General features: G+C 45.3%; 1 protein-coding gene across 1 annotated transcript in view; it reads right to left on the bottom strand.

Annotated features, from left to right (window-relative positions):
- Positions 1–13,164, bottom strand: part of LOC311609453 (baculoviral IAP repeat-containing protein 1a-like) — a 64,408-nt gene that overhangs the window by 34,568 nt on the left and 16,676 nt on the right. The window contains exons 5-9 of the mRNA XM_084802564.1: positions 13,063–13,162; positions 7,352–7,433; positions 6,551–6,602; positions 1,860–1,979; positions 758–857 (exon numbers count right to left, since the gene is read on the bottom strand). Coding sequence (XP_084658690.1) covers positions 758–857; positions 1,860–1,979; positions 6,551–6,602; positions 7,352–7,433; positions 13,063–13,162 — 454 coding nt within the window. The remainder of the gene's footprint in view (positions 1–757; positions 858–1,859; positions 1,980–6,550; positions 6,603–7,351; positions 7,434–13,062; positions 13,163–13,164) is intronic.

The raw sequence follows: 13,164 nt of genomic DNA, 5'->3' as shown, positions 1-13,164 counted from the left end.
CTTCTCCGGCTCTTGGACTCCCCTAGGACTCTCTTCTGCAATGTTCCCTGAGTATGGGAAGAGGAAGTATCTTCCTTAGGAGTGAGCAGTCCTTGGTCACTTACTGTTTGACCTTTGACCTTGTTGTAAGTCTCTGGAATTCTGTTCCTGTTAAGCTCTGAATTTATGCTCATCCCACCCTCAAATAAACAACTGAGAGCACAGGGGTGTCCTAGAGAGACTATGGATGATAGGATATGGTTGGTTCGCCAGTTATCATTTTATATCTTGCTGTCCTCTAAACAAAAGCTGGGTGTGCTGGAGCAGGCCTGTCACCCAGCACTTGGGAGGTGGAGACAGTAGTATTAAGAGTTTAAGGCCATCCTCCCTAAATACTGAGTTTGAGGCCACCCTGGGGTCCTGAGACTCTGTCTCAAGGACCCCTCAGCCAGCTCCCCTCCCCCCATCATCAGAGTCAGCCATCCAGGTGTTATGGTAGCACACGCCTGTGCTTCTGTAGTCATGCGACTGAGCCAAGAAGATGTGAGTTCAAGGCAAACCTGAGCTCTACAACAAATCAACCAAAACTAAGATCTACCTATGATGAGAAAAATCTAGACAGGGAGAGTATCACGGAAGAAAGTGATGAGGACGGAAGGGTGTGTCCATCCCAGCAGAAGCCAGAGAAGTGAGCAGACACTGCCCACAGATAAAACATGCATAGTGAGGGGATAACTGATGCAGGAAGTTCAAAGTCAAGACACTTCATTCTGCTCACTTGGGAAAATACTTGGTGTGATCTGCTAATGGGTCGTCACCTTCCTCCCACTTTGACATGCATCCTCCACAGGAAAAACACTGGGCAATGTCCTCTTTGCCTAGAAAAAGGAAATGAGGTCAGTTCAACAGCACACACACCTGTCAACTCACAGGAAGATGACTCCAGATTTCACTGGTGAAATCCTACTTGCATCTCCAGTTGGACTGTGTGGCAGTCCACAGAAGACACGCACAGGAGACAATAGTTCACACAGGACTCTTGGTCCTTCAGTGAGGTGGTCAGCAATAGTCACTGAGTGTTTTATGCATCCTGAGCCTTCATAAAACCGCTCTCAAACCCATCATCCTGAAAGATTTGCCACCAGAATCTGGAACAGGAGTTCCGTGAGAGCAGAGACTTCTGTCTGTTCTGGACACTAATGACATCCTGGACATTCACAGACAGAGGCAACCAACAAGCAATTGCTGACTGAGTCAATCAGACAGAATATACTTGTAGCTGGGGGCAGGAGAGAAGAACAAATGTTCAAGCTTCTGTGCGACTAGAGTATGAAGAATCACTTGTCCCTCCTCACATTATTGCCAGCTACATTTCACTAGAAATAGGAGCACACCATCCATGAGAGCTGAGGAAGGCCAGCAAAGGAGACAGAGTGGCAAGACCATGTGGTAAGAAGGTCATTCGTGCCAGTGGAATATGTCTGCTGGATGAAGGGCCTGCAGCATCCGCGAGTCCAGAGGCTGAGCACTGAGGGAACGATGGAAAACTGAAGACTTGGTGGAGCCCCAAAGAGCTCTGTGACAAGTGATGGAGACTAAAGAAAGATGCAAGAGCAGGGTTAAATATGTGGTAGACACCAGACACCTACTCCGGTGCTGAAGAGAATCTCAGCATGAAGAGCACCGGCTGCTCTTGCCAAGGAGTCCGGTTTGGTTGGAGCCCACATGTGATGGCGCACAGCCAACTTTAACTCCAGTTCTAGGACCCAACCCTCTGTCCGGCCTGTGAGGGCATCATGCATGCATGTGGCACACTTACTTACATGCAGGGAATCACTCACACACATAAACATAAAAACAAAGAAAGAACCCTGACTCACCTGTGTAGAAAAGGCCTGCTCTGACCAGAGCCTCAACAGTCACAGGGGATTCGTGGGGCCAGTCCTTAAAAGTGTCCGTCCTCAGTTCTTCATTGGCAAACACGCTGTCATTGCAGTAAGCTTGGGGAAAAGATGTAGGTGAGAGCAGCAGGCTGTGATCAGCAAGTTCAAGTTAGCTGTGAGTGTGGTGGAAAGACCTGACAATCTGCGCCTGTGTCAAAGTGACTGAGGGTGGTGAGGAAGGCAGGGAGGGACAAAAGACTCAAGAGCTGCTGGGCTAGAACAGCTGGAGCACAGTGCCGGGACTGGGTGGTCCATCCATTCCATTCATTTCCATTGTGATCAATGTGTCAAAATGCAACTTAAGACTATGCCTTGATCATCTAGAGTCAGGATATGATAAAATCCAGAGGAGACTCCTGCTTCCAGAGTCAGTGTCAAGATTTGAGAAAGGTCCTCTCCCCTGAGGCTCCCTTAACACAGTCACTTAGACGGCTTGCTGTCTGAGATGACCTTGCTGAGGGGTCTCCATGACACTGCCCACCTCATCCTGGCCTCTGGACACTGGTCCATGTCTTCTCCACGCTGTGAGGACTTGAAGACTGAAGTGCACTTGCCTTGGTCTCACAAGCCTCTCACAGTGAACGCTGCTTGCCTGTGTTCACACTTAATCCTCAGATTAGGATTTCTTTCCTTTTGTTTTAAGTATTTCTCTTACATAGAGAATACTACACTTTAATTAAGGAAAAGATTTTTGAGTGTAGAAACCTTTCCTTTATTTTACTCTGACCTCTATTAAGGCATGAGGGCACAGGGAGAAGGCTCTGCTCTTTCCTTACTGCTCACCGTGTGTTCTCTGGCTGGAGCAGGCTGCCGCTTCAGACTTTCTTTGGCTTCCTTCTGTATCTGATCCTTCCCTTCACCTTGTCAGGAAGCCGTCTCAGGATTTATGGTTCTGTGTGTGTTCATGTGTGTGGGGGTGTGTGTGTGCATGTACAGACTCCCATCTGTGGAGTCAGAGGACAGCCTTCACTGCTCCTCACATGTGTGGAGTCACAGGGCAGCCTTCACTGCTCTCCACATCTGTGGAGTCAGAGGACAGCCTTCACTGCTCCTCACATCTGTGGAGTCAGAGGACAGCCTTCACTGCTCCTCACATCTGTGGAGTCAGAGGACAGCCTTCACTGCTCCTCACATCTGTGGAGTCAGAGGACAGCCTTCACTGCTCCTCACATCTGTGGAGTCAGAGGACAGCCTTCACTGCTCCTCACATCTGTGGAGTCAGAGGGCTGTAGGGATTCTGCTCTGGAATGGCAAGATCGCAGCAAGATCAAAGGCCACCACAGCCACTACTACCACCACAGCCTAGACTGGGGAACCACTGCAGCTATTACCTGGGGGGGGGGCAAGGCCACCGCTACCCCTGCTGGGGCATCTTCTGCTCCTGTAGCTAGTGCCACGGAGAGACACTCACATAGACACTCACACACACAGACACTCACAGACACACTCACACTCTAAAACTCCCTCTCTCTGTCTCTCTCTCTGTCTCTCTGTCTCTCTCTCTCTGTGTGTGTGTGTGTGTGTGTGTGTGTGTGTGTGTGTGTGTGTGTGTGTATCTGTCTGTCTCTCTCTCTGTCTCTCTGTCTCTTTCTCTGTCTCTCTCTCTCCCCCCCCCCTCTCTCTCTCATCTAGGGATTTCTCTGTGCCTAACACTACCAATCTCCACCCCCAACCCTATGACAGAATACCTTCCTCAAGCTGAGGGGAGCTTAATGCCCTCCCCCTCCCCCTAACCCCGACCAGTCCTTTGGCCCAGAGGGCTTGACACCCAAGGACTATGTAGCCTTAAGCAGTGGGTCACTAAAATTTAAAGAGGCTTGCTGTCAGTCCTCCTCCCCACCTCAGGGCAGTCACCCTCTCCTTCCCATCCTGTGGTTTTGAAGACAAAATGGCCAAGGCTCCTTCCGGTCAGTGCCTCAGCAAGAGCTGTCCAGAGTAACTATTGCTGCCTCAGCCAACTCTTGATTGCTGCCTCTATGGGAGCTGTCTATGGTGTCTATTCCTGCTTCAGCCAACTGTTCCATGAAAACTGGACACTTTTCCTGCCTCAGAAAGCCTACTGTGGCTGCCACGGGAGCTGTCCATGAGAACACAACCTTTCCTGCTTCAACCTACTGCCTTCACAATGGGCTGTTTGTAACTCTTTGGCACATTGTAAACTTTATTACCCCTTAAGTATGTATGTATATGTAGCCAGACTTTTAGCTACTTTTCTTTTATCTACTACCCTTCTCAACATTTATTCCACCCCTCCAATCTCACAACTAGGTACAAGAGAAAGACAGAGGGGAGAGGGGGCATCAGTATTGTTAGGCTACTTCCTGCTGATTAGGGGCATCAAGTTCCCCGGGGCCAGCTAGGTCTTCTACATCAGGATATTCAATATCTTCTACTCATCTCTTTGTGCAAACCCACTTGACAAAGAGCAACCAACCTCAGTAACAGCAAACAGCAACTACCAGCAGCAGCAGCAGCAGCCACAGCAGGAGCAGCAGCAGCCACTGCCCCTCTTGGGACTCTAACATTTATTAACCTACTCAAGAGTCCCCAGAATTCCAAACATCAACCAGTTGCAGAAACTATCTGCAGTTGGAAAAACCACACCCCTGCCAGAGCATGAGGCAATGACAGTCAGCTATTGTGGACAATCAGAAGCAGTCACATATCCCACATCTGGGATTAAAACAAAAACATATTCCCATAATATTTCTGTGTTTTTAAAGAAACCAAAATTCTCACTAGATGTATGTGTGAGTGTTTTGCCCTGGTGTATGTAAATATACCACATGTGTGCCTAGGGACTCAGGTGGCCATGGAAATGTCAGATCCCCTTGAGAGGGAGATACAGGTTGTTGTAAACCCCTACCATGTAGACACTTTGAACTGAACCTAAGTCCTCAGCAAGAACAACAAATATTCTTAACATCTGAGACATCCTTGCACTCTCATTTATTGGGGGGGCAGTGTGCATGTACAATGATTTGCTATGGAGCATAAGCCAAGCTATCCTTCAACTTGTGACGTTTCCACCTCAGCTTTCTTAGTGCTGGGATTACAGGCACGGACCTCTACACTTGGCGTTAACCTCATGTAGCCAATACTGCCCTCACACCTGATATCATAGCCCAGCCTGGCCATAAGCACCTCCTTCTGCCTTCCAAGAGCAGGGACTGCAGAGATGAGCAATCATACTCAGTTGACCATAGAATCCTTATGTATTATGCTTTCATCCTGCCCACGGTCCCTTGTCCCCATGTCTCTAACCTCTGCTGGGACTGAACAACCATACTCAGTTGACCATAGAATTCTTATGTTTTATGATTGTTTTCATCCTGTCCACCATCTCTTGTCCCAATGTCTCTGACCTCTGCTGGGACTGAACTCAGAGCCTGTCCTACTTGCTTTATAGATGCTCTGCAACTGAGCTAAATTCCAGCAGTAAGGTTTTGTCTTCCTGTGGGTCCTGGAATGGAACCAAAGACCTTGCCTGTGCTAGTCAGGGGAGTAATAGCCTCAGCCCTGTCACCTCATTCTAGTGTTAATATTCCTTAATCCCTTAATGGCACATTGAGCCATCTCAGAATGCTTGGAGGACTGGGATGTAGCTCAGTCAGTAGCATGCTCTCCAAGCAGTCAGGATATTTTGGTTCCATCCACAGCATCTAAGAAGCTGTCTCAACATTCAGCAGGGGGGAAGAAAAGTTCAGGGTTCATTTGAGTTTGAGGATAGCCCAGGATAGGAGGGACCCTGAAAAATGATTCCTAGTCATTTTATCCAAAATTTTAGTTGTTTTAAGGGGAACATCCATTACAACACCAACCTATCATAGTTAGCTATGCTCACCTACACTAAAAACTAAGGCACTTCAATGGCTCCATGGTACAGGTGCTTGCTACTAAACATGACATCCTTTTAATTAATTTTTGGAACCTACATATAATTTGTCCTCTGGCTTCTGCATGTTCACACATGGAACCCATGAATACACATATGCAATAAGTAAATAATTGAGTGTAATTTTTTAAATTTGACTTTTAAAGACTCACCTATTTTTATTTTTGATCTAGGTGTTTTATCTGCATGTTTGATTATACAACATGTGTGAGGGGCCATGGAGGTCAGAGGAGGGCACTGGATCCTCTGGAACTGGACTTGCAGAGTTATCAGCTGCTAGAGAGTGCTATGACTCTAACCTGAGTCCTTTGCAAAAGCAGCAAGTGCATTAACCAATGAGCCATCTCTCCTGCCCATAAAGTAGAGACAAAAACAAGCTGAAGTCACTCCATAATAGGGAAATCACCTATGAAAACAATTTTTAAAGAAAGTTGATGAGGGCTGGAGAGATGGCTCCACGGTTAAGAACATTTGCTGCTCTTACAGAGGACCTGGGTTCAACTCTCATATCAGGCAGGCCACGATGCCTGTTGCTCCACCTCCAAGGGATCTGATGCCCTTGTCTGTCTTCCAAAAGCACACATACACAGACATACACAGACACAGACACAGACACACATACATATACACACGGGGGGGGGGGGGGGGCAGGAGAGAGAGAGAGAGAGAGAGAGAGTCTCCAAAAATAAAGGAAAGAAACAACAAAGCCTTAGGAATGTGCCTGAGGTTTTACCTGATGTCATAGGTAATTCTCTTCTGACCCAGGAATTCACAAAATGTTCTCCCTGAGGAAAAGAAATTCAGGTGAGTGATTAATGACTTATGCGATACACGTCTATCTGTGAGCTGCAACTGAAGGGCTTTCCCCTCTGAAGCAAAGTTTCATTAGAGCAGCAGAATTTGGGCAAAGCAGCCCTTTAACTTTGGTTTGATTTCTACTGATCTTGACAATTTTTGTGCAGTGCCTAACATTATTGAAATGGAAACTTTCTCAGGGTCACTCTCACCAGACCCCCAGCTCAAGGACAGAACACGGTTACATACAAAGACGTGATTTGACTCTCGAGGAACTGATGAGGGACTCACAGGAAGGGAGTTCACCTCAGAGGGCCTCTCAACTGAGCAGCTCTCCCTGTGAGAAAACTGCAGGCAGACTCTGAGCCCACGCTGTCTGCACATGTGCTTCTGAGTTAGTCAGCCAATGCAGTCTGCTCTGGCCTCAGTTTCCCACTGCTTGCCACCAGGAAGTCCTTACTGGTTTAAGAGCCTCAGTAACCACTGCAGGAGCCTGCAGATGCCCTGTCTCCTCTAGGTACTAGGGCAGAAGACTGAGGCAGCCATCATCGGGATGAGGCAGCAGAAGGAAGCTAGGGTAGTGGCCTCAGTCAGAGGGAAGATGAAGGAGGCGGCGGAAGCAAGTCAAAGAATCTAGGCTGGGAATGAAGGATTGGGGTAACAAACCCTCACCCGACAATTCACATCGAATTAAGTAATGAACATACACTATTGGGTAGAGTTGGCTGTTGTAAATTACCGTTACATGAGCAAATCCCTCGTAGCTTTGAATATACTGGGCAATTTCCTCTGATGATTTCTTACTTTGGAGAAATTCACACCTATAATTAAAATATAGCCCCATAAATAGAGATGTTCTACATTGCAATGAGCATTTGATAAAACCTATCGAACTATTGGACTTTTTACATCACTAAGACTGTCAGAAAAAAAAAAAGCAAAACAAAATACAAAACTTGTCCCAATAGCATGCACAAGACCTGAGCAGGTCCAAACCAGATGGAGCCCCAACACAGAGAGGTGGAAATGGGCATAAAGCCCCACCCCATCCTAGAAGCTATTTGCAACTGATACCTGCTGGTGAAGGAAAAATCCGTTTTCTCGAGAGGAGTGTCACTGGGTATAACCACACACTTTAGGACAGGCCCCAGGCCCAGGAATGTCTGGCGAACACAAAACACACTCCATACTATTTTTTGTGGACTTTTTTTTTTTTTGATCATACTAGTTTGATTGTTTTGATTTTTGTGGAGGAGGGCGTGTGTCAAAACAGAGAAAGAAAGACATAAAGTCAGCTGAGTAGGGAAGTGGGGAGGATCTGAGAGGTGTTGAAGGAAGGGGAAAAACATGATCAAACTCTGAGTTTGAGGCCAGTATTGTCTACAAAGTGAGTCCAAGACAGCCAAGGCTATAACAGAGAAACCCTGTCTCAAAAAAAATTTTTTAAACTCACCCCCAACCTTACAAGTGTGAATTACAAGTGTCCAATAAAAATATTTTATTCATATTAAGAACAACACATGTAGTTATTTAAAACTGAATCTTCAGATTACTTTTATTATTATTTTATAATGAGGTGTCCCTGTGTTGTCCAGGGTAATGATAAACTCCTGGCTTAAAGCAATCTTCTGCCTCAAGCTCAGGAGTAATATAAGCATACACCAAATGTGCAACACAAGCAATCAAAGATACTGATACACAGTGACAGAATGTGGAATATTTTGCCTTTTTGTTTCACTTGTTTAGTGGGCAGCTGCTCTAAGCCTAGTTCCCAGTCAGATCAGTAAAAGGAACATAGGCTATCAAGTCTCATCTTGGTAGCCTGCTTATTCTTTCTCTGAGTGCCACCAGGCCTCTTAAAATTAAACAATATTTGTCCGTCATTAGCCAATGGGCGGCCTAGATTCTGCATCTGGCAGGGTGGTCCAGGTGCTGCTTGATTCTGGACAAGAACAGGCGAACCTGGAGATCAAATGGCTCAGTGTCCCGTTTCTTGCTCAGGGGCAGCTAAGAGCACTCAGGATGAGGCCCAAGGCCTGTGCACTAGGCCAGATTCCTAGTCTCACTGGGGGAGGTGGAAAATGAGTTTTCCATGTAGTAGAGAGAATGAGACTGCTGATATCAGAGGGCAATAGAGATACGGAAGCTCCACAAGCCCATGGTGATAGCAAAGCCTTACAGCCCTTTGCCTAGCTGCTGTGCTAAGCATGGCAGAGGAAGCAAGCGGATGTCAGAAACCAGTTGGACCCAGGCCTGGGTAGGTGCTTCATGGGCGGTCAGCACCAAGCTGGCAGTGATGGAGCAGGAGTCCTGGCTGCCATGGCAGGTCCATCATCGCTACCTGAGCACCGGGCATCCAGCTGCAGTTCTCCCCCAGAATAAATGGAGTCTCAGATGGTCATGGTGGAGATGGTGGAGGAGGGAGAGAGAGAGAGAGAGAGAGAGAGAGAGAGAGAGAGAGAGAGAGAGAGAGAGAGAGAGAGAGAGCGCAATCCAGCCAGCCTTTATTTATAAACCTTGGGCTTTGTAGACCAGGCTGCCTCCAACTCTGAAATCCACCTGTCTCTGCCTCCCCAAGGGCTAAGACATTACTTTCTTAAATGGTATTTTTTAAACTATTGTGACTGCTGGGCATGATGATGCAAATTGCAATCCCAGCACTTGGAAGTCAGAGAAAGGAGGATGGTGAGTTGGATGTCAGTCAAGGATACATAGCGAGTCCATGTTTCAAAACTTAAAATTATGCTAAAGCCAGCTTACATTTATTATTCAGTTTTTCAAAGTATAAGAGAATATTCAGGTATTTTGCCAATATTTTATAAAAGAAGTGGCCAAGCCAAGGTTTAAAATTGAAATCTAAGAAGCTAAGGGCTGGAGAGATAGCTCACAGGTTAAGAGCACTGGCTGCTCTTCCAGAGGTCCTGAGTTCAATTCCCAGCCACCACATGGTGGCTCACAACCATCTATAATGAGTTCTGATGCCCTCCTCTGGAGTGCAGGCACACATGCAGACATAAGAAATAAATAAATCTTTAAAAAAGAAAAGAGAAGAGAAGAAAAGAAAACAACAAGAAAATTGGATGCTGTGCTTATGCTGACAAATGGATGGAAGGTACATCAGTCATTGCATGTAACAAATGGTAGTTTTGGCAAGACCTATATATTACGTTCTGTATTTTACATCAAGGTTCTGAGAGGATCAGCGCCTCATTTCAGGGCTGGAAGTCAAGCAGCCTTCATGTGCAAGCCTGCTTCAGTCTACCTCTGTCTAGCTCTTCTTTGTGTAAGCAGGCCTTACTTCTTCCAGCTGTGGGGCCCTTCGCTGGACTGTCTCCTCTTCCTGTGTGGGATATGCTTCCTCTGCTCTATGTCAGAGAAGGGGCAAAGGACCACTGGAGGCAGATGTACAGCTCTAGTTAGAGCTGATCACATGATTCCTTGTCAATGGTGTGGCTGGCAGTTGTCCAGAGTATAGCCAGCAACACCAATACAGGACCCTGGGGACAAGCAGACACAATCTGGGCCAAAGCTGGTTTAGAAGCCCAGGAGCAGCAGTGTGGGCTCTGTCTGGAGCTAAGGTGCAGCAAGTACATATGCAGGGTACACTGCCAACTCTCACGGAGCCATGGTGGAATTCTATGATCTGCCAATCATGGCCCCATCATTCCTATAACCACCTCACTGGTTTGCAGGAACCATTTCTCCCTCTACTACTGTGTTCACCTTTTTTTTTCTTTTTGCTTCATTCCCTCTTCCCTTCTAACCTCACCTTCTCTTACTTTCTTTTAGACTTCTTTTCCAAATAACTTACATGAAGAAGGTAAGATGTGAAATTTTCTTGCCATCGCACCACTCAGCAAACCCAAGCCCAAGATCACTTATTTAATTTATGTCATTTCATAGCTTTTTCTGTAAATTTTCTAACAGGTTGCTATATAGTTTAAGAATTTTTAAAGGCTGTTCACCCTACATGAATTGTGCACATTTAGGTTTCCATTTAAACATAATCCTAGATAGCCCTTCATTTGTGTGAGCATGGCTGCCCGTGTGCAAGATGTCTTGTAAATACTTGCCTAGTTGGTTTATGAGAGCATGGCTGCCCATGTGCAAGGTGTCTTGTAAATACTTGTCTAGTTGGTTTGTGTGAGCATGGCTGCCCATGTGCAAGGTGTCTTGTAAATACTTGCCTAGTTGGTTTATGTGAGCATGGCTGCCCATGTGCAAGGTGTCTTGTAAATACTTGCCTAGTTGGTTTGTGTGAGCATGGCTGCCTGTGTGCAAGGTGTCTTGTAAATACTTGCCTAGTTGGTTTGTGTGAGCATGGCTGCCTGTGTGCAAGGTGTCTTGTAAATACTTGTCTAGTTATCTCAGGTGTGATCTGGCACCTACCCAGGAACCCTCCTGTACACAGTAGTGGACTACAACTATTTGGAAAGAAAATTAAAATCTCCCAGGCACAGTGGTGCACAGCCACAATCCTAGCATATCAGAGGCTGATGCAGGAAGATGGCCAAGTTGAGGCCAGCTTGGGATATATAATGAAACATATGATGAGATATATATAAAATAAAATAAAAGCCCTTTCAACCAAACCACCAGTTTTCTGACATTATAGAACAGCGCTGCCAATAATTAATTAATTAAGCCAAGTATAAACTGTAGGAAATTATACAGGACAGGTTAAGTGATTTCTTTTTTTAAAAACTGACAAAGAAAAAAGTGAGAAAAAATGAAATCTGTAATTCTGGGCTGGCAAGAGAGCTAAGAGGGCAACTGTGCTTGCCACTAAGACTGAAGATCTGAGTTTGATACCTGGGGACCACTCCAGCAGGCCATCTGCTGGCCTCTACACACATCCTGGCATATGAACAGTAACACACATGCACCTAAACACACGCGCGTGCGCACACACACACACACACACATGCGCATATTTTTTAAAAAATTAAGAGATGGAGGGAGGTAAGCATTTGAATGCTGATCCAGATATTTGATACTAGGTATCAGTGCTAGTTTCTCCTAGGAGATGTAATGCTGCTGTGGTTCAGCTTGTCATAAAGTCTTAGATGCTGTGATAGTAACAAGTGCTTTCTGTGGCCCCTGGAAGTCACTCTGAAGTAGCTGGTTATTGCTATACCATAGAAAACACTGGCAGGAGGTTAGATGAACTATTTCCTGACCACGTGCTGACAAGTGCTTCTTATACTGTTCCTTTCAGTTGTATGAGATATGCCATAATCAAAGCTTGAAAACCAGTAAAAAATAAAAATAAAAAATAAACCTTTATTGATAGAAACAAAGAAATAAAAACAAAAAATTATAAAGCCAGTACTAAACAGATCACTAAAAATAATTACAATATGCTTTTTCTAAGCAGGAATCTAAAGACCACTGCAATAACAAAAATCCTGAATCTCTGAAGCAGCACTTCTTTTCTCTTGTGGCACTAAGATGTGAGCAACCTAGATATCTGGCTTTGAACTCCTGATTCTCCAATCTCTACCTTCCTAGTGCTAGGATGACAGGTGTGTGACACTGCATCCAGGAAGCATTTTCATTTAGTGCATATTCCACAGGATGTGAAACCACTTGTAATGCTCTTAAAACTCTTACTTTCTCTCATTTATACAGCATTTCCACCCTTGTGGAGACTTAGTTAAAGTAAGTCATGGGCCTGCTGCCTGAGAAGACATTACCTTAGCGTTTGTGATAGCACGTAGATGGTTGTAGAGAAGATGGCTCAGCACAAGCATTGAGATCTGGAGTGTGGAGCCCCAGTGTGTACATAAAGGTGGGCTATGAGAGCACATTTCTTTAACCCTAGCCGTGTTAGCAGAGATAGGCAGCCCCTCGACACTCACTGGCCAGCTAGTCTAGCCAATCTCTGAGTTCTGGTTCAGCAATCCCTGTTTAAAGATAAGTAGAGAGTAATAGGGAAGACATGCTAGGTCAACCTGCAATTCACATATGTGCGCGTGTGCGTGCACACACACACACATCAAAAATATATTTAAAAAATGAAAACACAATAATGTTAAAAATAAAAAATATATATACTTATATAATTTAAACTTAGCACTATATGACCACTTGAAAAGTTCTAGGGTAATTCCATATTGGATAAGAGAAAGATCAGATGGCTGGAGAGATGACTCAGTGGTTAAGAGCACTATCTGCTCTTCCAAAGGTCCTGAGTTCAATTCCCAGCAACCATATGGTGGCTCACAACTATCTACAATGGATCTGGTACCCTCTCTGGTGTGCAGATCTACACACAGGCAGAACACTGGATACATAATATAATAATAAATAAGTAAATCTTTAAAAAAAGAGACAGAGAGAAAGATCAGAACTCAAGCAAATTCTCCAAAAATGCAGCCCTTTTGTCTCTAGTTTTAGTTTTCTTTGTAAAAATATTAAAATTTTAATCATGAAATATTATCCACTTACTTGGGGAACCACTTGGCGTGCTCCTTCCAGGGATCGTCTCCTTCTTCCCAGTTTCCCAAGCATCCACCACAGGAGAAACACTGCACGGTGTCCCTTTCTCCT

The sequence above is a fragment of the Acomys minous genome (genome assembly GCF_964271855.1).
Source record: "Acomys minous genome assembly, chromosome: 11".
NCBI lineage: Eukaryota > Metazoa > Chordata > Mammalia > Rodentia > Muridae > Acomys > Acomys minous.
This window is presented reverse-complemented; position numbering and strand designations above follow the sequence as displayed.